Here is a 26,343-nt window from a genome sequence, read left to right as displayed (position 1 = left end):
GCAGTTGAATGTTTCGTCGACCACAACCTCACTGGTCCGCCATAACTTCTCTACCCAGTATTAACCAAATGTCTGTTTTCTAAGTTCCGAAACCTCAATTTCACAGTTTGACAAAACTGGCCAAAATCGTCGTGTCTGTGGTATAGATGATAACAGAGTCTGGAGCGAGGGCCGATCCAGAGGCTCGGGCACCAGCATCGAGGCAATCATGTCCCTGGAATCGGACGGTAGCTTCTGTAGCATGTGAAAAGCTCCAGTGGAACAGGTCTCGAAATTGATCGTCGATTTTTCCGAACTAGGACAATGACCTGATTTCACGCTGTCTTCGAGCGGCCCCGGTGTCACGTAGGCTTGATAGCGGGGGTCATTGATTGAGGCAGCTGACCAAGGAACCGAGCCGATGATCATCGCATAGAACAGGATGCCGAGGGCCCACACGTCGGCCTTCTCCTTGTCGAACTCGAGTTGCGTAAAAATGTCGGGTGGCATGTAAGCAGTGGTGCCATAGTCTCCGGGGACGACGTTGACAGAGTTTGCCGAGCCGGGGGTCTCTGTTGGGCACTGTGAGAATGTGGCCGCGCCAAAGTCGATCAACTTGGGCCTTCCGTCGGCCGTCAAAAGGACATTTTCTAACTTGAGATCTCCGTGTGATATGCTCCGGGAGTGCATATGCTCAACAGCCTCGAGGATCCCGCGGAATGTCTTGGTAAGAGACTCTAAGCTGGTTGATAGACGCTCCTTCGCAAGGCTCCGAGGACAAAACTCCGTCACCAGAAACCAAGTTGACGAACGGGTTTCCAGGAGAAGTTCAAAGCTCTCTGCTATACCGGAATGGCCGTTTAGCAGAGTTCCAAGGTGGTACTCAAGCTTGACTCTTTGAGCGAAGACGTCATCTTGGTCCGCGGCGGCGTTGTGGAAGCGTTTGACCGCTACGGTAGCATTATCGATGTGACGCAGAAGCAGAAACACCGAACCCGTTGTGCCAGCACCCAGTTCTTTCACAATAGCCCCATAGCCGGACTCCAGATCGTGCGGTATCGTGGTGTAATGGATCCGTGAATAGTTAAGCCAGCACTGTGCAGGGGCGGGGGCCGCCGCCGAATAGCAAACGACATTAACCAGGACAAGGACGAGGCAGAGCGCAATCCGAAATTTTCCATTCATGGTTGGTCAGCTAGTTGCAGCCGTGGTCGCGGGGGTTGGTCGATGGGCTAATGTTGGGCAGAGCCTGCATAATGTATGTACGAGCGAGTCGACATGTTTGAACGAGTGCGTGTGTTGTTGCTGGGGTTTCGCATCCACCACGGAGCTCGCTGATACGCCTATGTCAAGTCAGCTTTGCACATCCTCGCCTGTTCTGGATGCTATGGGCCAGATCGTCTTTTGTGGAAGGATTCTCAGGCCATCGAGGCGGATTCCTGCGTTTTGGGAGACGTTCCTGTTACATTGCATCAACCTTGTACAGGTAAATGAGCAGGTCTCTCAGGAGTGAGCGAGGAAGCGAGACAGAACCAGAGTCAGGGCAGCGTCTCTCTCCCCCCCAAAATATTGAGATCTATCAACAGAAGAAGACGACTCCCCAGGTGATATTTAGTCACAGTCAAAACGCCTCGTGTATTCGGTATGGTCGCGTGCTCACTTTCTACAACTCCCCAGTATGGAGCGAGTGGAGCCGCCGCCTCGTCTTAACTTCCTATAACGGTTAAAGTGGCACATACATAAAATGCTCTGCGGCCTCTTTCGGTGTGATATAGATACCGCCAGTCCGAACTACGCACTTAGTGGAGGAAGTGGTCATCAATCCATATCATCGTCGGTCTACAGAGTACACGTTCCCTTGATTCGTCAAAGCAAATGTGACCCATAAGCCCAGTCTGAACTCGATCCAATCGCCCTGATTTCGGTGGAGCTTCCTTTGAATCCTTTCTATGGGGACGCAATGGGGGCTGGGATTTCAAACGATTATGCAAACAGAATACACCAAAAGTACTCGGATAATTGATGTTGCCATCCCGTCCCACGACGAATATAGTGTAACCTGCATTTTCCTCCTTCGTGGAGACACAATTGGCTCTCACCGCCACCTCAGAGCCCCACATGAATCGCTATTTTCCGTACGTGTACAAGCATATCTGTGGCCGAACGGCGACTGTGTTACCGTAACATATCAGGTTTTGGAGATCCCTTGAGACTTCTTTGCTGAGCGCAGGAGTGTGGGCCAGGTTTAGGCACAGGTCCAGGTTATATCTTAATAACCCTAACCAATATAGGAAAATGGTGCTGTCTGGCGGTAATAGCTTAAGCAGGTGTGACGACTATAGTCCTTTTGTGCGATGCAAAGTCGGTTGCCGCCCTGTTGCTGACACGTACTGCGGAGAGTAAGCCTGTGTAAGTTTAGCGACGTTCGTTTCTGCGAATCGTTTCTTGTATGTACATTGCCGAGCGAGGTGATCCCGCGGGATACTGTGCTATGCGAATGCTTGCCAAATGACTCAGCCTCGATACGTCCCAGTTCGTGAACATGCGGACTCCTCATTGTGTAATGAAGCGTCACAAGAGGTGGTTTTCGTTGGCACGGAAGATCATTCTAACCTAGGTAAGTAATCATTCTACCTCTCTCGACATAGTTTCTGGAGCCAAATGTCAAGGGAGAAGATTGAAACCGGCAAATCAATACCCGTTCCAAGCAGGGACGCATGAACTCACATCTACATCAAAGTCTGGTCCTTTCACCGAGTAGGATACATTGTGAAACGCTCCGGATCCACGATCAAAGTCTCTTTGTGGCAATTGCCACATTCGCTGAGAAAGCCAGTCAGAGCGAGCTCGGCTCGATCCACCCACCAGGGTTACCTGCATCATGCTAATGTTGCCGGCAGCATTCACTGTTTCACAGATACTAGAGGATGAGGATCCTCATAACCTACAGTGAAGGAATTCTCAAGAACAGCGGGGCCGTCTGACCACGTGGCAAGGATGAACCATGATGAGAGGCCAAAATGCGCTCTCAGGCTTTCCGTCGATGCTGAAACTGCTGGGAGCAGCATATATAAGACGATCTTCCTGACCATGTACGTCTTCTGATTGCTAACCCTTCTTTCCCCCCAAGCCTCACCGATCCTGCTCCTCTACTACACAAGCAAACATGAAGTTCATGCAAGTCACTTCTCTCCTTACGCTGCTTGCAGCATCGGCGTCAGCCTTGCCGACGTCCCCTGCTGCAGATGCCCTGAGTAAGCATTTCGAAAGATCTTGGGGTAAATTGAAGTTTACTGACAATGGTTTATTAGACGCTCGCACGGCGGCGTTGATGGGAGCTGCTAAGCGTGAAACGGATATCTACCATGCGACAGCTAAGCGCTCTCCGGAGACCGATATCTACCATGCTACAGCCAAGCGTCGTTCTCCTGAAACAGATATCTACCACGCCACTGCTAGGCGCCGATCGCCAGAAACCGACATCTACCATGCCACTGCAAAACGTCGCTCTCCCGAGACTGACATTTATCACGCGACGGCTAAACGCTCAGCAGCTAAGCGCGAGACTGATATCTACCATGCCACTGCCAAACGCTCTCCCAGCCCAGAGACCGACATCTACCACGCCACCGCGAAGCGTCGTTAACCAACACTCTTGCTACGACCGAACAACTCCACGCAGGACTCTGGGTGAAACCGGCGACATACCTCGTTCAAAATCTACTGACGACGACAATGAAACCGACATTTCTGCAATGAAGCAGATAACGGGATAGGATCGGATGGGTATGTCGTTTAGGGAGCGCTCACATGCCGGGAGATGTAAATGGGGAAGGGGGGAGGGGGACAGTCCAGCCAAAGCTCGAATGTGCGCTCAACGCGTGCGTCTGCCAATCTCTAATACCATCTCAATTGAACCCTCTTGCCAGCAAGCCACCAAGTAAAGGTGTTGGACGCAGATCTCGAGGACGAGGGCATTGCTTGATCCGATAAACATAACAGGAGGAAGACAATGGCCCTCGGCTCTGGATAATAATAAAAAGGACCACGTAGATAAGTGTTCTTGTAGCGTTGCCGCGCAGGATTCTGTAATAATTCCTCTCCTCAGGCCTTGTAACACATCTGCTCGTAGTGCGGGAGGGGAGATGTGAGCTGGGCGGGCGTGGCGAAGTCGTTCCTGTGACGGACAAGCAGATGAGCCCTCTAAGAGTCGAAAAGGCCCGTCCGTCCCACAGTTCTTCGGTCCTTCAACGCTTGATCCATCGTCCGCCCAGACTTACCCTGGCTTCTCGCCAACGTCAGATGTCGATCCGTGAGTATAGATTAAGGCGGGTTGCTTTCCTGACTCTGTATTCTGTTCTTGTCCCTCCCCGCCACGTGTGTCAGCACATATATCTCTCTGTAAACCTAAAACCATCTCGTCCTCTTTCTTCCTCCTTCCCAGTCCTCGTTATCCGACAATTCCTTGGTTATCCTTTTTTATTTTTGTTTTCGTCCGCCCGTACCGCTACTATCAGTCAGTCTTTCCAGATGCCATCTTCATCCAAATACACGTGCGACTCCTCAGCCAACACGCTCATCAAACACGACCACCCTTCTTCTCCATCTCCATCAAGCTCCCCCTCTTCACCCATCGACGAAAAGAAGCGGCGCCGCTACCATCGTCTTCACCCCGCATCTTCGGCGTTGTCGAGCTTGCTCCCGCGCAAGACCCTTGATGACGACGACGACGACGATGACGCCAGCGGAGGCTACCTGATGCGTGATCCGCGCGCCCACCGTGTCCACAAGCTCCTGCTCGGCTGCATAGGCGTGCTCTCCATCCTTTGCGTGTCCCTCATTATCGCCGTGGTAAAACTCAGCGCAACGCCCAAGGACGTCTTTCGACATGTCCCCGAGGCAAAGGCTGAATTCATCCATACTCCTGGCGTGATGCCTCCGATCTTGGGGCCTGAATGTATGTTTTGTTGATTCCTTACTCCTTGCCTTCCCCCATTTCCTTCTTTTGACATAGCTGCGTGGGCGCTTGTTTGCTGACTCAGTAATTCCAGTTACCAAGAGGACGGTGCTGTTTCAGCGGAACGAGTCGTTCATGGGAAGCAAGGAGAAAGCTTATCCTGCATGGCATGAGATCTTACACCGTGCACGCCATGGCCGTGTAGCATTCGACAGTATGCCCGGCGAGTTTTACGGTGTTGCTGGATACCATCAACTGCATTGTGTGGTAAGCTGTTCTCGGGCAATCTTGTTCTTCCTTGCTATTGCTAATGTTGCTGTTACAGTGGCTCCTCCAATGGGCCGTCGATTATTCAGTCCGAGGGATCGTGCCCGACGAGTTGACCGCCGATCATATGTTCCACTGCACAGAGTACCTGCGGCAGTCGGTTATGTGCTACGCGGATCCAACATTGGAAAGGCGCTTTGAAGGCATCCTGGGACCATTTAGCGCCAATAACACCCATGTATGTGGCGATTGGGAGAAGTTGATGGATTGGGCAGATGGCCATATCTACCTCGGACCGTACCTTAATCCCACCACCAAGTTGCCACCTTAGGTGATCTCCACAAAGCGGAAGGGAAGAAATCCCATTCATTCATAAGGATAATAGAATCCAGCCATCTGTGCCGAGATAGCGTACGATCCAGCGTGGCACTAGATCAGTCTGTCCATCTGTCCTCAAACTTGCGTTAGGTTTTAGTCGTGGCCCTTCTTATTCCCTTGGGGCAGATTTTGTTCATCTTGTGCCGCCAGTAATTCCGCTGGCGTTTTTCAAACTGGATGAAAAAGATCAATGCAGCCAGCGGACCACTGGGCGATGCCCAGGGGGGCTTCGGAACGGAACCAAGAGCTTCGTTCTCGGGGCATCGCCATGGGTGATGAACACTCTGCCCCCCCCCCCTAAGATCATACCTGTTGATCTACCTGCACATCCAGGTGAGCCTCACACATAAATCTAAACAACACAAGCCTCTTCTTTGGGCAATTGAAGCCCTTTTCTCCAAGCTGCATGTTCAGTACGCCTCGTACACGAACTCAACTTCCCTTGCCGTGTCCCCTTGGCGGGCGCAATGCTTACCTCTGGTGGCGTTTTTCTAGAATGAACTCGAATTCGAAAATCTGATTTTCCAAGAGCCCAACCTGTAAAAATGCTGGTGCTGTTGGTATGAGAAGTAGACCACCGATCAATTCTCCAACCTCATTGTCCAGGACCCCTTGGACATTTTTAGGTAAGCGTGAGATATACTTGCACATAGTAGCCACCAAGGGGCCACAGCGACGTTCCTCCCAATACACAAACCGCCATTTCTCTAGGTCGATTCGCTCCAAGACTTCTGCTTCTGCTCTCCGAAATCGCTGCTGAAAGTCCTGTGGTAAATGACTCAGTTCTTCGCCGGACTGATGCAGAACTGTATGGCAGCGGCGCTTCTCAACATTGGCTTTATTGAAAGCGATCAAGTCATATGTCTCTGAATTTCGTTGAACTTGAACCTCGAAGCTCAGATATTTAGTCCGACACATCTTTGGTGGCACGTATAGAAGCCAAGCAGGCTCCGTTTCAGAGAGTTCTGAATCTTGCGGTATGTCATTCAACCTGTCAATTTTCCTGCGCAAGCGTGCAAGGGCGCTTTCCATTCCCTCTCCATAGTGCAGCGTCATGCGCACGCCGAAGATATCGAAGAGACAATATGCCTGGTCTTCCGGTCGCTGAGTGTCACGATTCTTGGCCCAAGCGAACCGTGTCTCAACATCGAAGTCGGAGGGGCGTCCATGCAGAGCCCTTCGACTGATGCCTGTGATGTCACTTACCAATCGTGCAAGTGTGGCCTTGGTCCCTAACAGACTACCGTTTTCGGAGAAAAACTGGACAGAAGCCGGGGCAAGAAGCTCCTGCAATGTCCAGCCGCGGGTAAACCATCGACTTGAACGGAATGCGTCTTCATCCCAGAGGACCTGGAACGCGGTGTTGGTGGAGCTGTCTTGATCAGAGCCGAGAGGCTGGCTAGAGACATCAGACAGGTACACGTAACACCAGGCTGCTTTCCTGTACCAGTCGAACATTGAATTTATGGCCTCTGATAATTGAACTATGTTTGTCTTATCAATGCAGCACGTGTCAACCCAGATATATCGAAGGCCATCCCTGCGGGCTTGCTCTACGCAGAACCTAACTTTTCTATATCCCGGCTTTTCAACCCCGGTATGCCCAGCAAGGTCGTTGTAGGTAGGTTCGTCGCTGGGTTCGCCCAGGTGTGGGACAGCACGGCATAGCAAGGTATGTTGTCGCCCAAATACTCGGCAAGCCGTAGGTTCGCATTGTCAATGCAATCGATAAGATGCATTATGGAGGGTTGATATCAACGCGATCGCAATACCGACCAAGCCACCAGTGTGGGATCGAGAGAGCAGGAGGATGAGGCAGATGCTCTTTCAACGTCGTAGCATGTCGAGCCAAATTGACGGTTCTGTGGCGCGAGTGTGCCAGTCGCTGCCAGGTGAGTACGGGTAAGTATGGAGCAGAATCTCTGGCACAGGCACTCGTGTCTACACGTCAAAAGTCAGCCGTAATCAGATATGTCCAGCATCTTGGGAAAGAAGCACTCCGAACGAATTTCGTGGTGAGATGTGCGTGGTGAGGCTGGACAGTGTACGAGGTAAGGGACAGCAAGGCGCAGGCTGCCGACGATAACCGCCCCATTTGGCCTTCAAAAAGTTCCCACACAGGGCTGGCGGGGCTAGTGAGGCTACTGGGTGCATGCCTGGGGACCGGGGTCCCTGGGTGCCCCTGAGCATTAGCTACTCGCGAGCCGGGTACCTCGTGCAGTAGGCGGCCTCGGGACACAAGCGTGGGTCACGTGTTAGAAAACAAGCTCAAAGTTTGCTCGCCCCTTATTACTATCGGACTCAACCTCAGTAAGACCATCTCCTCGCGACTGACCACACGGATATGAAAGCAGTGCGGTCCGGCAACAAATCAACCATACCGTTCCGGCACCAGGCTATATCCTCTGCACTCCGTATTAACGTGGCTCAGAGAACTCCCTACCAATCTCCTCTTCTAACCACAGCTCACTTCGAAATGAATCTGGGGCAGCTTCCCCTGCATCTTCAAATTGGTCATTTACGCGAGATTCTTTCGTCCAATCGTACTCTCACAAGTGTGCTCACCCGTGCTGCCAGCCTCGGTTTACCCAATTGGTACCTCGCTGGTGGCGCATTGTCGCAGACAATCTGGAACAGCGTCTCTAAACTCCCATGTGAAACTGGGATTCGCGACTATGATCTCGTCTACTACGACGCTTCAGACTTGTCGTACGAAGCAGAAGATCTCTTCATTCAGGCTGGGAAGCGGCACTTTGACGACATGTCTGTAGAGGTTGAAATCCGAAATCAGGCACGTGTCCATTTGTGGTATGAGAAGAAGTATGGGATTCCATGTCCACCACATGCGAGTGTCGAGGCTGGAATAGATACATGGATATCTACAAGCGCAATGCTGGGCGTGAGGATAGACGAAATGGGAGAGTGGATCGTCTATGCTCCGCGAGGATTGTCTGACTTTTTCAACCTGGTGGTGAGACCCAATCCAGTGCTGGGGAAAAGAGACGCATATGACAAGAAGGTCAAGCGGTGGAAGGCGATATGGCCAAACCTTATAGCCGAGCCGTGGCCGGCAGATATGCAACAAGCACCCTAAGCACACGGGACAAGTGAAGACGCCACATGGTAGTCGGGCCAGGCTGTCTTGATCCGATAAGCGGTGGCGAAGACCCGATGTTCTCGCCCAACTCAATTGCCACCACGTCTTGCTTCTACTGGATTGGAAGAGCTCGCACTGTTTCTGAAGGAGGATGGCTGGCAATTTGACTATGTCTTCCTGGAGGGCGAATTGGAAGGGGGCGAGATGGCGGAGATAGATTATGACGACGACAACGAAGATGACGAGACTGGCGAATATTCGAAGACTTGTCCTACTGAAATCTGAGGGAGGGAAATCACATTCTAGACGGGTTTGCGAGATGGCCTCTGTTGCGCATGTCGGTGTGCCACTATCTCAGGGCAAGCTCAGGGACAAGGGCAGTTTTATGCCCTACCGAGGGTAATTACCACTTTGGGATACAGCCTGCTGTCGCTAACTTCCCCAACCTTCTCACTAACCATCTACCGTCCAGAACCCCCACAGGGAATTCGGCCGTCGAGGCTCACCTGAAGCACGAGGCGGTGCCCGGGGAAGTAGGCCAACCCAAAGCCACGGTATATGATTCGATGGTATATGTGCCCATCAAGGCCCAGTCTCAGACCACTTCTGCGACCCCCGTCCAGACTCAGTCTACCGAACCGCTCCGGCAGGGCGTCTATGGCAACGGTAGCTTTCCGGCCTGTCGCAGTATCATCTCCACAATATCCTTTTTCTCCAGCTTTTACCCCGCGAAGCCTGTGTCGTCCAATCAACCTTAATTATAACCGAGGGAGTCCCCTTACCCTCGGGTTCGTTGTATGAGTATTCAAGTATATATCTATCAGTGCCGTTTTGGAGCAACTGCAGATCCCTGGTTTCTGCCCCTCAAGGACTCTTTCCATCTCGTGAAACAAGTCCGTCTTTTCGCTGAGGCAGACGGGGCGATTCAAGATGACACATTTCAACAAGTAAGTGATACCGTTGAACCGGCTGGTTCTAGACGCCGTTAGTCCCTGAGACCGACTGACCAGGTAACAGGGTTAACATCTGGTCGATTATCATCCTCTCTTTTGGGGCTTTCTTTTACGGCTATGACTCTGGCCTCACCACCTCCATCTTGGGATACCCCCAATTCATATCCTATTTCAATTTCAACTCCAATACCATCGGAGCTTTAGGATCATGTTATTATGCGGGCAGCTTCTTCGGTTCTGGGCTGAACTTCTGGCTTCCTGATCGATATGGCCGAAAGCCAACTATCTACATTGCCTGCGTTGTGTCAGTTCCTGGTTCCCCGTTCAGGCGGGCATGGGTCGCTAACATATATCAGCGCTTTGGTGGGTGCTGTCCTTCAGACTGCCGCTCAAAACATCGAGATGCTTTTCGTTGGGCGTGTCATTGGTGGCATCGCTTCTGGTATCGTCTTCGGTGTCTGCCCAATGTTCATGTCAGAAATTTCGCCACCAGAATTCCGTGGCAGAGTTGGTGGGCTGTACAATTTGAACATCAACCTTGGTTATACCTGTGGGTCTTTCACCAAATTCAATTGTCAATTCTTGATATACTAAATAAACTTCTGCATTAGTGACCGAATGGATGGGTCTCGGATTCAGTTACATCGGCTCTGATGTCGCCTGGCGATTATTCTTGGGTTTGCAACACGCTCCGCCTATTCTCATGGCCTTGTGTGTGCCTTACCTGCCAGAATCGCCTAGATTTCTCATCATGAGAGGTCGCTATGACGAAGCGTTGGAGGTGATTACAAAACTTCACGGCGGCGCTCCCGGCGCGGATGACGACTTTTACATTCGCGAATTCAACCAGATCAAGGCACAGCATGAACTTGAAGTCCGCGAACGAGTTGGCCTACGCACCATTCTTCGCCGGCCATCCTACCGCAAGCGAATGTTCATCGTTGTCTTCCAGTTCGCCTTTGCCATGTTTACTGGTATCATCCCACTCCAGAACTATCAGTTCATCTTGTACACCTACCTTGGAGTCACCAACAAGATAGCACTCGTCATGGTCGGAGTATGGGGCACTTGCGGAGTCATCTTCTGCTCCATCGGTGCTTTGCTATTTGATAAGCTTGGCCGCAGAAAGTCCTTGCTTATATCTCTTTGGGTGCAGTTCCTGGCATCCATCGCCATGGTCATCTGTAAGTCCTCGCTCATTGGCCCGGATGTGTATGTGAGAGGCATAACTAACGGAGTGTTAGTCTGGGCACGATTCCAGGATTCAGGCAACACCAATTTGCTCCTCGGTCGCTTTACTGTCGGTTTCATGTTCGTTTACCTGATCGGATATGCCTTCATCATGAACTCGTTCGGTACGTATATCCCGTTTTCCCCCGCTTTGTCAAGCGTGTCATTCGTTCAGTTTCACTAATAAAAATTCATTAATACAGGATATACGTACCCGTCGGAAATCATGCCAACGCCGATCCGAGCAGCCGGCAACGCCGTGGCCTTCTGCACATTCAACGCCATTACGATCATGTTGGTGCAAGTGACGCCAATCGCCATCGAGCACATCGCATGGAAGTTCTTCCTCATCTTCATCATCTGCGATGCCATCTTCATCGTCGTGGTCTATTGGGTCTACCCAGAGACCGTGGGCAAAACACTGGAAGAAATTGCCGCGTTATTCGGCGACGAGGTAGCGGTCGGTATCCGGGAAGCGCATGACTTCCCAGACACTGGTGCTCTCTCGTCAGACGAGAAGATTGCCAGCGAGGTTACCGAGACCGAACGTGTGGAGGACCTCGGTAAGGGGAACAAGGCTCTGTAGAGTCGACCTAATATAGCTATCCGTACATACTACATTCGTCGCCCCATGCTCTCATGCTGCCATCCTCGGTTTTCTCAGAAATATAAAGGCCGCTCCTCCTAAATCTGCATCGCAAAATCCAATATGCGTCGCTGCGCCGTCATCACTGAGGCCGACCACCTACCCTTCCTCCCTCTCTGCGGTGTCTGGCTGTGCTGACTCTAGAGATTCGAAGGCGCCCAAAAAGACTGCAGAAGAAGCTAGCTTCGGTCTTACGCAAGCGTCTGTCCTCGTGGCCATCTCTGCATGTAGCAGCTGCTATTTGATAGCGCTACGAGGACTAGTTTCCCGATTCCCACGTGTCCGAGTCCAGCTCAGAGATCCGCCATTTCCGGGATACGACTCGGATTCGCATCCTTACCCCGGATATCCTCATCTGGACTACCGCCCACTACGCTTAGTCTTCTGTTGTTCCACGTGGCTAAACGTCTTTTCTCCAAGCGGCATCTACAACACACAGGATGGACCGAGGCTAGTATCTGCCTAAAACAGATAGGCGAAGGGACTTGTTAAGATGCGAAATTCCCAAGCGATGTCCTTGACGATTTCGACTCCTCTGGGCGCTCACTCAGGCACCGAATGGCGGGTGATTGGCTTCCAAAGCCATGTCCTGAGACCAGAAATCACCTCTTGGACCGTCAAGACTCAGGAGCGCCTGCTCGTGGAAGACCCCCAAGGAGGTTAGCCTGCATAGCGCAGGCCACTGGAGAGGCAGGCGACAAACAGCAGCCTCCTGTCCCACCGAAAACATCTACATCTCAGCGCACGCAGGCTATCTTTCTCTCCGAAAGGTCTCCAGCGCATTAGTCACTGCATGGCCTTAACCACCCCCCCGCGCATCTCCGGCTACGGTGCCACTGTACCCTGGTCGTACTCAAGCACGGTGATGCGAGTCCAGCAAGATGACGGAAGTGGATATACTTGCGTCTAGTGGAAAAAGGAAAAGTGAGAGCATAATATCATTAGCCATGCTATGCTTTCACATCCTTCGTAGGCTGCACCGCGCATAAAAGTCACGTTCGAACACCTCATAAGGCGCTGGCATTTGGTGATAAGCCGAAGCCACTTCTGGATGGTATGACACCTGTTGGATCGACAAGTCGAGCAGCGCGACAACCCAGTGAGGCCATACATATCACCTCGGTGATTCTGCTGCTATCTGAGTGCGGAGCAGATGCGACGTGTACGTATTTGGACAAGGTCTCGTCATTCTGGGGACGCTTCCAATGTCCAGATCATCGTCGGCCGCGTGAATAGCGGCGTTCCGGAGCCGGTCATGGTTCATTCGAGGCCAGGCTCTTCAAGAGCCCATTGGTCCATCGGTGGTCGACTTATTCTCCTCAGAGGCTATTGTGGTTGGGGGTGACAAGAGATTAATGGAAGAATACTTCCTCACGAGATAAGTAGGAATCCCGTCAGCGTCGCCTCGAGGAAGATCGTTTATCCGGTCTCACCAACGCACTGGGCTATCTCTCTACGGTCGTCCCTATCTCTCTGGTGTTGCTGGCGCTGAGGCGCGCACGATGCACCAGCATGGACAATGGACGGCGAGCTAGCAAGACGGACTGCGCACTCGATGCCCTGTGTCCAGGGACCCAGATCGAATGTTCAAACGGGACTGGATATTGAGGAAGTCGAGAATTTCAACTCTGCGTGTAGTGGCGGTATTCACAACGACATAGCATTGGGATAGATATAATATAATACTGCGAACGAGCCTATAACTAGCTAGAAGCCTTCTAAGCTACTGCGTACATTCAACCTCCCTAACCCGCGACTACTTTCGGCTCCACGCCCGCAGCAGGAGCGCCACCACCGCCACCACCGCCACCGCCAGCGGCGGTGACATTCTCGTGCAAGACGTCCTCGTCACCGTCGTCGTTGACGGGGTCAATATCCTTCTGCACGACCTTTGGCTCAGAGAGGCCGTAGACGGTGATGAATGCCATGCCAAGAAAGGCGCTGATGCACGAGAACACGAGGGCGACGATGCCGCGGGCCGTGAAACCTCCGGGCAAGGGCGGCTCCTGGGTATTCTGGCCACTGAGGTCGAACAGGGATTGGGTATCTGCGGCGGCATTGCCCTCGAACGGCACACCCGCGGCGCGGCACACGTCGTAGTGCTGCTGGGGGATGTGGTGCGTCTTTTGGATCTCGAGCGGCGCCTCGATCAGCACCATGGCCAGGCCCTGCGACAGGTGCCAGTCGATGTGGCAGTGGAACATCCACACGCCCGGGTTGTCGGCCACGAAGCGGATCACGTAGTAGCCCTGGGGCGGGAGCACGAAAGTGTCGCGCCGGGCCGGGAAGGTTGGGAACGCAGAGTGGTTGGCCGGGTCGAAGGGGACCGGGTCGCCAGCCAGGTAGTCGTAGAAGTGCTCCCCATAAGGCGGGGCGCGGTCGATGACCTGGAAGTTGTGCCCGTGCAGGTGGAACGGGTGCGAGCCGCTGTCGGCGTTGTTGAGCACCAGCTGCACCACGTCGTTATGCTTCAGCACCATCGGGTGCGTGTATTCGCCGTAGATGGCCTCGTTGGTGGCCAACCCGCCCGAGGACATGACCGTGTAGAGCGTCGGCACTTTCGGCATGGTGAAGGTAATGTCGTTTAGAAATGCGTAGCCGAATCCGTTGCGAAGGTTGTCCATGATGACCGTCACGTTGATCTCAAAGTCGGGCTCCGGCAGAAGCTCCATGTGGTCGTGCGGGACGAGCGTGATGTCGTCAAAGGGCACCAGGTCCGCCGATGCTTCGACCTTCATGACAGCCTGTGGGTGGGCCGCCTCGGCATTGTATTGCAGCCAGTTGGTGTTGTTCAACTGGAGGTCAGGAGAAATCACGTCGAGAAGGTCTGAGTCGGCGACCGTCACAATGGGGTAGTTCCTGTCCGTCGAGTTCTTGGTCGTGAGGAGGATGCTGTATCGCTGAGCAACTGCGATATACAGGGTTTCGGCCTCGGTGGGCTCCGTGTACACGCCGTCTATCTCGACGATCTTGAACGTGTGATCTTCGATGTAGAAGAACTGCGACACAAAGGCTCCGATATTGATCAAGCGGATCAGATACGTCGTGTCGGGCTTGACGGGCAGGCTGGAGTTTTGGGTGTCATTGAACAGGAAGGACTTGGGGACTGGCTCAGCGCCGGTGGGATTGTACAGCGACAGAAAGCGAATGTCCTCGACAAATTCGTGATACCAATCGCTAGTGGTGATGGTGAATTCTTCGTCGTAGTCGTCGTTGAAATATGCGTCGTTGTCGTGGACGATCAAGGCCTGGCGGTAGCCGTCGGGATAGCAGAAGTCGGTGTGGCAGTGGTACCAATAGGTACCGTTCTGGTTCACGGTGAAATTGTAGGTGAAGCTGTATCCCGGAGGAATCGGACACTGGGTCACCATCGACGGGCCGTCCATGTTGCTGGTGTTTGTCTGGAACATGCCGTGAAAGTGGATGCTGGTGTTCTTGTCGCCCAGGCCGTTGAACATGTTGACCACGAGCCGGTCGCCCTTGTCGACCTCGATTACGGGCAGCGGCCATTGTCCATTGATGCCGATGACTTTCCTTTCTGCTAACCCGTCTGGATTGGCATTCACCCAGCTGACATTGAAGTCGTACGTGACGGTTTTTGCCGTGGTAAAACTGGAGAGCAGCAGAACCACCAGCGTGCAGAAAAGCGCCTGGACAAGCTTCGCCATGGCCACTGGGCTCGAAAGTCTTGACCCCGACAAGGCTTGCTTGCTTGCTTACTTACTTACTTACTTGGTGTAAAGCTTGGGCAGAAGCCTGCTAAGGACTTCCAAGGACTCCCAAGGACTTCAGACAATGAGGGCTGGAGTAATGGACATTGCCCGTCGTCGCAAAGGGAGCCGGTTCGTTTTAAGGGTGGGAGGCTGCTTTTCTACGGCCCCGACCGGGTTGGTCCTATGTAGGGCCCGAAGCAGATCCTGAGGCTGGCAGGCTTTCTGCGCAGCCCGATGCCGGCGAAAGCCTTCCATGACAGGAGGGCAGACGAGGGCCACTCTCCTACTCCTCCTTGAGCTTCGGTTTGCTTGTTTTGGGGCACTTCGCCTAGTGGCCGTGGGAGAAGATTTTTTTTTCTCACTGCTGCAGTCTGCGGTTCGCATGCCCGTAGTGGTAACACAACAAGGGGCCTTTCAAGCCCCTTTACCCAATCATATCAGATAGGGGAGGCACCTCGGAGGAGGGGAGGAGTGATTAGATCAGTTAGCGAGCGGCCTAGACGTGGCATCAAAGTTATCTGATGGTGGTTACAGGAAAGTGGCCGTAAGTGACCGCCAATGCCTTGCAGCGAAAGCAATCCACAGAATCCACCGCCTCCAACTATATCCACCACGACCATCCACCGCCCACCGTCCACCATCCACCATCATCCACCTCCATCCCTTATAGGGTACCCAGTATGTGCAGCCCGCCGATGCCCGTTTCCATGACAGCTGATTATCTTATCTTTTCTCTTTATCAGATGATCAATCACCCGCGTCTGTTCTGGCACGAAGGGGGGGATCAATGCGCCGCCCACTTCTTCTCCCCGAACTTCGGCCAATTTGAACGGCTGCTGTTTGTGGAGGTCGAAATGTCTGTGCTACATAACATCCTCCTTTAGGGTCGAGTCAGTTGCGTCGTGAGTTCCAAAGGACAGTCCCCATCCGTCCCTCCATCCATCCTCTTGGTACAATCTCCAAGCTTCTCTAAGCATTTCCCTCTCCACAGTATACATACTGCCTTTTGAGACCTCCATTCCTCTTGCGACGACTACTCTCTCCCCCTCTGTATTTCTACAGCTTCACCCTCTATTTTGATCTCCCTTCCCTCACAATGACCAACGTCTTCGGAGTCCAGGTCTTCTTCATCGTGTTTCGAGAGTGCCTCGAAGCTGTCATCATCATCTCGGTGCTGCTCTCGTTCTTGAAGCAATGCCTGGGTCAACCGTCTCAGGACCCGGCCATCTACAAACGACTCAATCGACAAGTCTGGGCGGGCTCGCTGCTGGGCATCCTCATAGCGCTGATCATTGGGGGTGCCTTTATCGGAGTCTTCTATGGCCTGGGCCATGATCTCTGGTCCGAATCTGAGGATCTGTGGGAGGGTATCTTCTACCTCATCGCCAGCATCATCATCACCATCATGGGCCTGGCCATTCTGCGTATCAACAAGACAAAGGAGAAATGGAGGGTCAAGATTGCACAAGCCCTTGTGGCAAAGACCAAACACCACGATGCGGCATCTCGGTTGGGCGAATGGGGCCGCCGATATGCCATGTTCATCCTCCCCTTCATCACCACTCTCCGCGAGGGCCTCGAGGCCGTAGTCTTCGTCGGCGGTGTCTCCCTCGGCTTGCCTGCGACCGCCTTTCCCATCCCAGTCATCACGGGCATTCTGGCCGGTCTTCTCGTCGGCTATCTCATCTACCGCGGCGGCAACTACATGACCATCCAGTACTTCCTGATCGCCTCCACCTGCGTGCTCTACCTGATCGCCGCCGGCATGTTCTCCAAGTCTGTCTGGAGTTTGCAATTCCACAAATTTCAGCAGCAAGTAGGTGGCGACGTTGCTGAAGCCGGCGATGGCCCGGGCTCGTACAACATTGACCAGACCGTCTGGCATGTCAACTGCTGCAACCCGGAACGTGACAATGGTTGGGATGTCTTCAACGCCATCCTCGGCTGGCAAAACACTGCCACGTACGGCTCTGTCATCTCATACAACGTCTACTGGATCTTCATCATGCTGGCCATCACGTGCATGCTGTATGAGGAGCGCAAAGGCTACCTGCCCCTTGAAAAGCCCTTTCTCAGATTCCTCTCCAAGGTTCCTGGGTTCAGGAGCTATGCTACGCGCCATCTCGCCCCCCCAAGGCAAGATGCGGGACATGCCATCGCCCAGGTACAGAGTCACACATTCACCCAGGGCATCCAGCGACCCTTGAGCGGAAAATAGAGCGAAAAAGACCATCCACTTACCCGATAGGGCTGTACGCAGTATACAACGTCAAACGACAGAGGAGATGTTGGATTGGAAAAGATTTATTCCATGGTTGTGCGAAAAATCCAGGACGGAAGGAGATGGTTAGGGGTGTGTAGCTTCGACAACTTAGGTCCAATCTTTAGCTTGACGTATTGTCAGATGAACGTAAAAACTCATTTGATTTCCAAATCCAGGATAGGTAGAACACTAGACACAAAGATCTCAAAGAGACATAGGAAATCACTGAGTCCATCGAGATGTGGGCTGCAAAACCTTGTGGAGACGCAACATCGTCCTCCATGGTCCACCCCCCGAAATAGGCTTGTGAAACCGGGTCTGGGAGGAAAACTTACCAAACCAGATACCTTTCCTGGTAGACAAAACTGTTAGATCCATTACCACTCGTCCTCGTTGAGTGGTAACGGCCACAAAGGACTTTCCGCCATCAGACCATCCGGTCTAGGGGGAAGCTTCCAGCCCGAAAATCAAACCTTTTCCGTTTGCTCTTCTCCTTTGGACCCGTCCTGGAGCGCTAAGCAGCCATAAGCTACCGAGCCTGCGAAGGAAAAGCAATGCCCCGGGTTGACGGACAGGAGTGGAGTTCGCCAGCAGTGTGTGCCATCGCCAGGGTTGTTCTGCAGGGCTCGGTTTCCAGGACACTGTTTTTCCTGCCACATGATCCCGCTAGCGTACGTGTGGGCATCTCACCTCCTCGCACCTGAAAGCCTCCCAGCTCCCACATTCGCTTTGCCTCGAACATTCCTCCTCGAACGGTCTAGACAGTCATTATCTTATCAGATCATCGCCCCTTTTCCGCTCAGCCTGCAGGGACAGACTAGGTATGTAGCCAAGGCATCATTGGCCACCCCCACCTGTTTTGCTGTGTTGATCAGTCGATCCTCAAGACATCTCCGGGCTGTGATTCTCGTCACTCTCTAGTCCGCTTCTAGAGAGAGGTTTGAAGCGATAGCCCACACCATGCTATTCTGACTGAGGAATGCACTTCACTGTTTCACATTGGAAAACTGAAAGTTGTAGAACAATATAGGGCGAAACAGTCTCTTCGATGGAGCTGCGCACAAAGAAGGCGATTGACCAAATTCTAGTCATCGCGGTAGCAGGAGGCGAAGCTTACCTGGAGGCTGTGGGTCTTCCCACATTCAACCCTCCTGCGTCCCGGCAACGGGCTTCAGTGTCTCGTAGCCGCTTTGTCCGCTAGGCAAAGTTTTTGACAACAAAGCGTGGTGCGGCTTGCTGGGGAAAGCATCAGAAGCCTAAGCTTAGACACAGGTTAGGCTTTTTCGGTTGTCGGTTGCCCTCCCACGTCTAACACCTGATCAGTCTCTTCATACGTCCCTCTACCAGCGCATGGCCCAGCTTGAGTGGCGAAAGTTACAACACTTTGCACATCGACTGAACGAAGCCGCCCTTTCGGCAGACCGAAGTCGGACCAAGATACGAGCGATCATGTCTGTCGGTCTCATGATCATTTGGTATGCTGAGAGCCCCACTATAGCTGCAGCATCGAATATCCCAGGAAAGAAGTGTCGTACAGTTCACCCTTGGTTCCCTTTGGCTGTGGAGAGTATATCCTCAACATACCGCCACGCCTAGAAAACTCCGCTCGACAAATACCTGCATGGCGTCCAAGAGTCGACCTCTAAGACAGGCATCGTACTTAGTTCTCCCACCCCGGTGAGTCTGCCTTCCCAATTGCTCATGTCCCGAGCTTGAGAGGGCATCGTGCAGCTCTCGAGCAGCTTTCGGTAGCTTGTATTGAACGCAAAATGGATCATTGACTTAGCCATGACCATTCCAGGTTTCCAATCATCGGTCCATATACGTTAGAGACGCCTGGGTGCGTCAGGAAAGGGCTTTTGCAGAGGGTGTATGGAAATGGTTGTGTTTCCGTTCGGCATTGTAGCTCGTTCTCCCCGGAAGACATTGGTAAGGCGGGCGGGAAAACATGATCGGCGCCTTCTCTTTCCGTCTTTGACTGCACTCAAACTTGTTGGGTCCATCACCGGCAATAGAGAAAGGAAGGGGCGCAACTGGGAGATTCCTGTCTGCGATTGTCCTACGAATTCCACTCCGCTTTTTATGCTGTCATACACCATACCGCCACAGTCTTGTAGTCGGCATCCTCTTTCCGGTAATGTCCGCCAATGATGTCTTCACTTCGGTTGAACAGACCAAGTCTGCTCTCGAGAGGTTGAGCAGCACTATTTCCCTTGAGGCAGTGTCCAGTCCGGCTAATACCTGAAGATACTAATAGTGTCTTTCTCCGCTGCTAATCTATATGGTCTGTACACCTCGTCATGTTGTGGAACTCGAGAGTGGCTATAAATACCTTCTAGCTGGACAATTTTCTGCTCAATAGCCTCCTATTGTATAATCACTGCTTGCTGAGACGAATTGTCCGTGAAGAACCCAATCAGGTCCTTCGAGGCGGCTGCGTCCATGGGCAATCCTGGGAGAATCGAAGCAGGTTTCATGATTTAGAGGTCGTAGCTTGCTCGGGAATACTCCTCATAGCTCGTGGGTTGTCGGAAGTAATTGCGAGTTGGACCAGTGCCTCATAGTTCTTCATGCCAATTGCGTTTCTACTAGTATTTGATGGCCATCCCGCAAACCTACTCTCATGGACAGTTCGTATTTGGTCTCGAGGCGAGGCACTCGGTCGAAGGGAGGGCTTTCATGTTCATAGCAGAATAATCTGATCAACACAATGCCAGAGGTGTCTCGACGCGTCTTCCCAAGCCTTTACCGACTGACAGCTAGCCCCTGAGGTACGAGAGTGGGCGGCGAGAAGAATTCATAGCACCTCCTGTCACCAGAAGACCTTGATGGAATGCGACGTGCGGGACAACGGTCTCTAAGTCAGATGTCGAATCATTCGAGAACTGAACGCGTCGCAACACGTCGATGACGTGGTCGATGCTTTCATGCATCACATGGATAGTTCCTTATTTGGTCGAGCCAAGAAAACGTGACCACACAGCCAGTCGGCATTCGCACCCCGGCAATGAACCAATTTCCCAAGCTTTACCGACACTTCCCCGTCTGCTCCTGTATTATTAGACTGATGCCCCCAAATCTAAATCGGGGTAAACATTGCTCTCCGAGCTCATTCAGTCAACATTAATGTTCGATGACACCTACCTCTAAGCCTTCTCACCTATGGCCGAATGGAGCGAGAGCCTTCGAGGAATTGATGGAGAAGGCCAAGGTTATAAACCCACAGCAGCTCGGGAAATATTTGGGGTGCACCAACAAACCAGATAACTTAAGCACACGAAGCTGGGTTGAAGTACGGCGGGCAGTGAGGACCTGATCGCGAAAGGTGTCATGGCATATATTGGAAGCACCCTGGATGCTAGGCGCATTGTGAGCGTCGTGCCATCTGATCTCTCTGCCCACATCTAAACTTCCTCAATCTCATTCTTGATGATGTCGTCGTCCGCAGTTAGCGGTCTCATCTCAAACACGGTCCGTCTCATATATCTCATCTGCTTCTCCATCCACCTCTCCAGATTCTCCACGTCGAAAACGTTCTCCTTACAATCACCTGGCCTGCCTTCGTCCGTCTTTTCAATCGCCGCGCGATATGCAGCATCAAGTTTCTCGGCTTCGAGCCGGAACCTTTCAGCGAGCAAATGCAGACGGTAGCTGGTCCACTGGTAATACATCTCCGAAAGTCGAGACTTATTTCGGACATTCATCAGTGAAGCGTCATCCAGGAGCATAGGGTCCCGCGGCCGCAATGAAGCAACAATAGTGATCCTCTCGGACATATTGTCGGCTGGAAGTGCTATGTGAGAAACATGTCTGCCCTGCAGAACGACCGCGCTGCCCTAATGGAGTGCACAGCTATGTCAGTGGCTGCTAATTTGTGCCTTAAATGGTTTGGCGAACTCACCATTTGTGGACCTCGGACTTTGGTCGTTTTGCCATCACCTCTCTGGATCTCAGTCTCTCCACCTTTCATGTATCTTGCATCCGACAACATGACAACGCAAACAAATGGATACGAGTCGCGATGCCATGGGACAACAAAACTTGGAGCCGCCACTGGAGGACCTTTGGGCTTGGCCTGGTCTTCCGACGACTTCTCTGGCTCAGGAGCCCCTGGTGGAATAATTGGGATATTTCTGACGCCTCCCAAACCATCGGGCCCCAATTGGAGATTGGTGTGGCAAATTTCAAAGTCCATGACAGGAACAAGGTCGACTCCTGCTAGGTCACTGACTATCTTGAGAACTTCGGGAGAAGTCCAGAACTGGTGGATGAAAGGGGCATATCTAGGGGCCATCCCGCGGAGTTGGACCGACTCCGCCCTCGTGCTATACATGCAGTTGTTGAGAACCTCGTCAGACAGCAACTCTCTGCGATGCTCGAGAAGAGCCTCCTCGGATAGCAAGGGGAATGGATCGGTCGAGGCAACCTGCGAAATCGGAGAAGGAGGCAGGCAAAGATCTTCCAAAGTATGGATCTTCTTTGGCGGCACATACGCAAGATGTTTCACCGGATCAAACTTTTTGATGGATGGATTTATGCTGCGCAACTTCGAAGACTGCGTTGCGACATCCGCTGGAGGGTATTCGATAATCCCTGGAGCCATAGTGTCTGGTGTGTGGTAAGTCTGCTTGCAGCGGGTCACTGTAACTTCGCAAGAGAGAATGGTGAAGATGATTCGCAAGATGAATCTGGAAACACAGATGAACTCGGTTGGAAGACAACAATGGTGTGCTATATGTATATCTCGGGGCAGGAATGTCTGAGATCCTCATTAGTTCACCACGATGGGAAATCAGCTCGTCCTTTGGAGAGCAGCGCCACTTTGGGAAGAGGAGCTATACCAATTTTGGGGTATATTAGCCGCCGAGGGCTGCCAGCGGTACTGGCACCCCTCCTTTGGTAAGTCAAACTTTCGAACAGGATGCTTCTGATTAATCTATCTACCTTGTTATCGGCATCGGTCTCCTGGTGTTCCAGTTGTTGGCCGCGGCCTAGCAACCTGCCAGCCTGGTTCAATACCCGGAAAGGGTTCATCTATCCTAGACAGACCGGAGATTGCGGCCTTCGGCATCATTTCAACAGTCCCTGTTAGAAAAGGAGAATCGCTGACTTATACGGCCACGCAAGATCAGGGTTCTTCGTCGTTGGAAGGTACGCTGTACAGAGTCCTACACAGTGGATCGCGGTCATCTCCATCGTGTCCATGACGGCTTTGTCCGAAAAGAGAATTTAGAGACCCCGATAAGAACTGATTTTGTCATGAACAATAGGTATTTCAACTATCTGAAGCGAAACCACGGTCATAATATGTACCAGGCCCCGGTCTCTTCGCATCATGACTCAACTGCGACGCGAAAGAGGTGGGTGTTTGACATGCAAACGACGGTAGGTGCCGCTCAAATACAATGAATCCCGTTGCTCATACAGGTGCGGCAACTGAATTTCTCCGTGGTCGGCTAGGAAGAAGAAATGCGACCTGGGAAGTCCTTCGTGCAAGAATTGCACACGTCTCAAGATCCTATGCAAAGGCTATCGGCCACGGCTACTTTGGGAAGATGATCCAGTACGGGAGGGTATAAGGCGCAGAGGGCCCGTCTCGTCCCTCCGGGCGGATATACACTGGACCGCTGGAGCGCAAGGCACAGATGCTCGGGTGATGAATACCAGGGCGCAAAAACCAGGTGTCGGTGGTTTTGTCTCAAACGGCGACATCACGGACTCCAAATCAACAACTTTTCCACGAGCCAAGCAACGTCAAGTACATGGATGGCTGGACCCTTTCACAATACCATATCTGCGTTTCGCTGCAAGTGCGAATTCTTCCCTCGAACGTATACTCTGGGATCATTATATCAATTGCTTTGCAAGAACATATCCGACGCACTCAGAGATGGATAATCCGTTCCTGTCGTGCCTCGCCCCCGTTGCCATCGAATATGAGCCTGTTCGCTGGACGCTGATGGCTATTGCAGGGCTGCATGCCAGATCAAGAAATCTGCCATCTTTGGACCGCGAGATCTTCCGCTTGCGACTTCGGGCGTTGAGACGCTGCCATCAGCTCTCCGGCAGGACAAGGACATGTGATAGCTCAGCATCGAGCTCGGAGTCCAACCCTCTCTCAAATGCTAGCTTTTGGTTCCGGCTCACGAACGTCGAATCCGATAATTTATGTCTTGTTACCACTGCAGCCCTAATGGCCGTCTTTGGAAAACTCTCCGGCGAAGTCTACGACAACATCCGACCGTATCTGGACTTTGCTCAGGACTTTTTGCGATATAAAGGCATCACCCCAGTTACTGCTGAGCTCAGGAAAACACCACTTTACCTGTTTCTTTACAACCTTGTTTCTTACAACCAACTTCTGGCGCTGGTTGCCGACGCAAGATTGTCCCCAAAGTCCTGTGGGAGCTCCGAGGAAACCCTATTCGCGAATAAGTCAGAACAGACGAGGCCAGACTTTGCAGCTTTACTGAGTCGCATTAGTGAGAACGCTCAAGACGTTTCCTCTTTCGACATTGATAGTTGGGATGGAAACCTGGACTTCCTACCAAGTTTTACCACGAAAAAGAAGGTGGCAGAACTCCCGGGAAGCGCTGACACTCGCTTCCTACGAGAGTCTCTATCACCCGCGGCTGGCCGGCAAAACCGTGCCAATGGGGATGAAGAATTCATTATCGGAGAGATCTACCGGACTTCGAGCCGAGTCCACTTCTTCCAGCAGCTCAGAGACCGCGATGAGCTATCGTATACTACGACGACGCTGGCGTTTCCGCCCTTTATGGCCCAGAGACAGATCAAAAGATTCTCAAAACTAGCCATGAGACTTTTCCGTCTCCTTTCCGACAACTCGCAATTCAACACTGCCATACTGCTTCCTCTTGGAATCATTGCTCCCGAACTTACTTCTAAGCGAGATCAGACTTTTGTCATAGAAAAGTTGAAAATGCTGGAAAGGACCCAATGCTTTGATGTCTTTCGGGTATTCAGCCAGGACCTTCAAAGCGGATGGGCTCGCGCCCGTGCTTCTCAGTCGGCTTATCAGTCAGCCAGCTTTCCTGAGACACCCGTGAGATTAATTGGTTGAAGTCGAAGTCGAATCCACGAACTACAAAGCAGAAGTTCTAGGGAAAGTTGGGGACTTGAGGAAATCTGCCTACAACAACCTCAGATACCCATTTCCTCACGAAAGCAAAGCTTGTTTGCCATATACAGTTTGCGCTTGGAGGTTGAGTAAAGACCGCTTGAACTTGGGCTTTAACTGAGCCATTAGCTAAGATCTCCTGAGAACTCCCTGAACAGCGGACCAAGCTACAAGGAGGACCCAAGCTGGCCCCCACGTGGTTGCCAAAGCCTGCCTTTCAGAAGCGCACTTGTCTCAGACCTTCACCGAGAAGCAGGCAAGTTCCCTGGCCTTTCGCTACTGTCTAAACTATTTAAATACTCAAATGTCTAGTTCATACGCTAACACTATTTACCTGCAAATATGGAGAAGACTACGATCTAGAAACTAAATTATAACCTCTCCAACTTTAACTCACCGTCTGCCTTGCGATGGTAGTCTGTCAGTGCTGTTGTTCTTTCGAGGTTAGGACAGTACCATTCTTCCACCTCTTCAATCAGTCCGGTCGATAGATTTACGACAATATTCACACAGCCGCGAAACCAGAATGGTTTGCCAGTCGCTTTGCTGCGCGGGAGGTCGTTGATGAATGTGCCTCTGTTCGCTGTGCGAATCGAGTATCTACATCTTCCACCCGGCAGCTCTTCATACGGCCATGAACTTTCAATCTGAATGACAAAATCAGGGTGCGCGGTCCGCCAGATAGTCCAGTGCTCTTTAAGAGTTGATGGACCAATGCGGATGATTTGATATGCGTGATCCGTGTACTTTGCTGAGAGGCTGTATAGAGCGATCCATGCAGCAGGGTCGTTCCTGTTCCATGCATCAATCCACCGATCAATGATGGACAGTCCACGGGACGGGGTCACTGAAACCATTCTCAGTCGCTGACATGGCAAGTTTGCATCCGGCGGGATAAACTTACAATCAGACATTTTCGCAATGCTATCGATGGCGACAGCGTCTAATATGTCGCGGATAGTGGCAGAGGCGGTTTTCAAAAGCTCGCGACAGTAGATAGATAGGATGTGCAAGAACAACAGGCTCATCCGCCAAAAATTTCGGAAAATAATGGAGAGCAAGGAAGTCAATATCCTTCTCGATCCCTAAGACTGCATCTATCCCTCAGACCAACAGGCTGCTCTCAAAATGATACCAAGAGTCCTCGTGGTGTTCAGTAAACATGTCGGCATTGGCGATCGTCCGCTTGCTGGAGCGGGCCATATAGTACTGTGAGCGTGGCTGAGCAACTCCCCATGCCTCCCTGAGCCGAGGGCAGGGAGCGTATTCGCCTAATCTAGCTCCTTCCACTTGACTACCTAGATTACTTGAGAAGGGGAAAGAACTCGGTTGCTATATACGTGTTACAGTTTGATCTTAGAGGAGATGCATGGAAAAGCAGCATTAAACCCGAGCTTTCACCAAGCCATTAGCTGTGTCACACGATTGAGTGATAGTCAAATCTGCAATCCCAAGCCTTATCGTTCGATACTTGCAACATTACAAAGGAGCATTCACTAGCACACGGTCTTCTGTCCAGAGCTAGCCCCGAAGGATTTTTGAACTACAAAATACCGTACTCTCGCCATTCTACTTGCTTGCCAGTGTCCTGGACTAGCTCACTGTTCATAATACCTTGAATGTCTGTCGGAACTCTAGCGTGCTTTACGAACGTGGCTTACGCCGATATGCTCGATTCACTCGAAGTCGGCTGCGCGTACAAGTTTTATATCGCTTCGC

At 52.1% G+C, this 26,343-nt stretch overlaps 11 protein-coding genes across 11 annotated transcripts; 6 read left to right on the top strand and 5 right to left on the bottom strand.

The window, feature by feature from the left end:
- Positions 1-60: 60 nt before the first annotated feature.
- On the bottom strand, positions 61-1,164 carry A1O5_10617 (HAL protein kinase; the record flags this gene model as incomplete). Its single annotated transcript, XM_007751193.1, has 1 exon — positions 61-1,164. The coding sequence occupies one exon, from the start codon at positions 1,162-1,164 to the stop codon at positions 61-63; it is 1,104 nt and encodes a 367-aa protein (XP_007749383.1).
- Positions 1,165-3,145: 1,981 nt separating this feature from the next.
- Positions 3,146-3,625, top strand: A1O5_10616 (uncharacterized protein; the record flags this gene model as incomplete). Its single annotated transcript, XM_007751192.1, has 2 exons — positions 3,146-3,233; positions 3,291-3,625. 2 exons carry the CDS (start codon positions 3,146-3,148, stop codon positions 3,623-3,625), a joined length of 423 nt encoding a protein of 140 aa, XP_007749382.1.
- Positions 3,626-4,509: 884 nt separating this feature from the next.
- A1O5_10615 (uncharacterized protein) lies at positions 4,510-5,534 on the top strand (the record flags this gene model as incomplete). The annotated part of the gene is made up of 3 exons (XM_007751191.1): positions 4,510-4,936; positions 5,031-5,203; positions 5,262-5,534. The coding sequence occupies 3 exons, from the start codon at positions 4,510-4,512 to the stop codon at positions 5,532-5,534; spliced, it is 873 nt and encodes a 290-aa protein (XP_007749381.1).
- A 518-nt stretch (positions 5,535-6,052) lies between these two features.
- Positions 6,053-7,039, bottom strand: A1O5_10614 (uncharacterized protein; the record flags this gene model as incomplete). The annotated part of the gene is made up of 1 exon (XM_007751190.1): positions 6,053-7,039. The coding sequence occupies one exon, from the start codon at positions 7,037-7,039 to the stop codon at positions 6,053-6,055; it is 987 nt and encodes a 328-aa protein (XP_007749380.1).
- Positions 7,040-8,057: 1,018 nt separating this feature from the next.
- On the top strand, positions 8,058-8,675 carry A1O5_10613 (uncharacterized protein; the record flags this gene model as incomplete). The annotated part of the gene is made up of 1 exon (XM_007751189.1): positions 8,058-8,675. The coding sequence occupies one exon, from the start codon at positions 8,058-8,060 to the stop codon at positions 8,673-8,675; it is 618 nt and encodes a 205-aa protein (XP_007749379.1).
- A 933-nt stretch (positions 8,676-9,608) lies between these two features.
- Positions 9,609-11,447, top strand: A1O5_10612 (uncharacterized protein; the record flags this gene model as incomplete). Its single annotated transcript, XM_007751188.1, has 6 exons — positions 9,609-9,625; positions 9,696-9,935; positions 9,988-10,181; positions 10,243-10,815; positions 10,876-10,986; positions 11,065-11,447. The coding sequence occupies 6 exons, from the start codon at positions 9,609-9,611 to the stop codon at positions 11,445-11,447; spliced, it is 1,518 nt and encodes a 505-aa protein (XP_007749378.1).
- A 1,805-nt stretch (positions 11,448-13,252) lies between these two features.
- On the bottom strand, positions 13,253-15,175 carry A1O5_10611 (uncharacterized protein; the record flags this gene model as incomplete). Its single annotated transcript, XM_007751187.1, has 1 exon — positions 13,253-15,175. One exon carries the CDS (start codon positions 15,173-15,175, stop codon positions 13,253-13,255), a length of 1,923 nt encoding a protein of 640 aa, XP_007749377.1.
- Positions 15,176-16,316: 1,141 nt separating this feature from the next.
- Positions 16,317-17,438, top strand: A1O5_10610 (high-affinity iron transporter; the record flags this gene model as incomplete). Its single annotated transcript, XM_007751186.1, has 1 exon — positions 16,317-17,438. One exon carries the CDS (start codon positions 16,317-16,319, stop codon positions 17,436-17,438), a length of 1,122 nt encoding a protein of 373 aa, XP_007749376.1.
- Positions 17,439-20,887: 3,449 nt separating this feature from the next.
- A1O5_10609 (uncharacterized protein) lies at positions 20,888-22,086 on the bottom strand (the record flags this gene model as incomplete). Its single annotated transcript, XM_007751185.1, has 2 exons — positions 20,888-21,319; positions 21,385-22,086. 2 exons carry the CDS (start codon positions 22,084-22,086, stop codon positions 20,888-20,890), a joined length of 1,134 nt encoding a protein of 377 aa, XP_007749375.1.
- A 1,590-nt stretch (positions 22,087-23,676) lies between these two features.
- A1O5_10608 (uncharacterized protein) lies at positions 23,677-24,567 on the top strand (the record flags this gene model as incomplete). Its single annotated transcript, XM_007751184.1, has 1 exon — positions 23,677-24,567. The coding sequence occupies one exon, from the start codon at positions 23,677-23,679 to the stop codon at positions 24,565-24,567; it is 891 nt and encodes a 296-aa protein (XP_007749374.1).
- Positions 24,568-24,995: 428 nt separating this feature from the next.
- On the bottom strand, positions 24,996-25,538 carry A1O5_10607 (uncharacterized protein; the record flags this gene model as incomplete). The annotated part of the gene is made up of 2 exons (XM_007751183.1): positions 24,996-25,471; positions 25,529-25,538. The coding sequence occupies 2 exons, from the start codon at positions 25,536-25,538 to the stop codon at positions 24,996-24,998; spliced, it is 486 nt and encodes a 161-aa protein (XP_007749373.1).
- Positions 25,539-26,343: the final 805 nt, after the last annotated feature.

Source organism: Cladophialophora psammophila, assembly GCF_000585535.1.
Source record: "Cladophialophora psammophila CBS 110553 chromosome Unknown aczJe-supercont1.20, whole genome shotgun sequence".
Lineage (NCBI taxonomy): Eukaryota > Fungi > Ascomycota > Eurotiomycetes > Chaetothyriales > Herpotrichiellaceae > Cladophialophora > Cladophialophora psammophila.
This window is presented reverse-complemented; position numbering and strand designations above follow the sequence as displayed.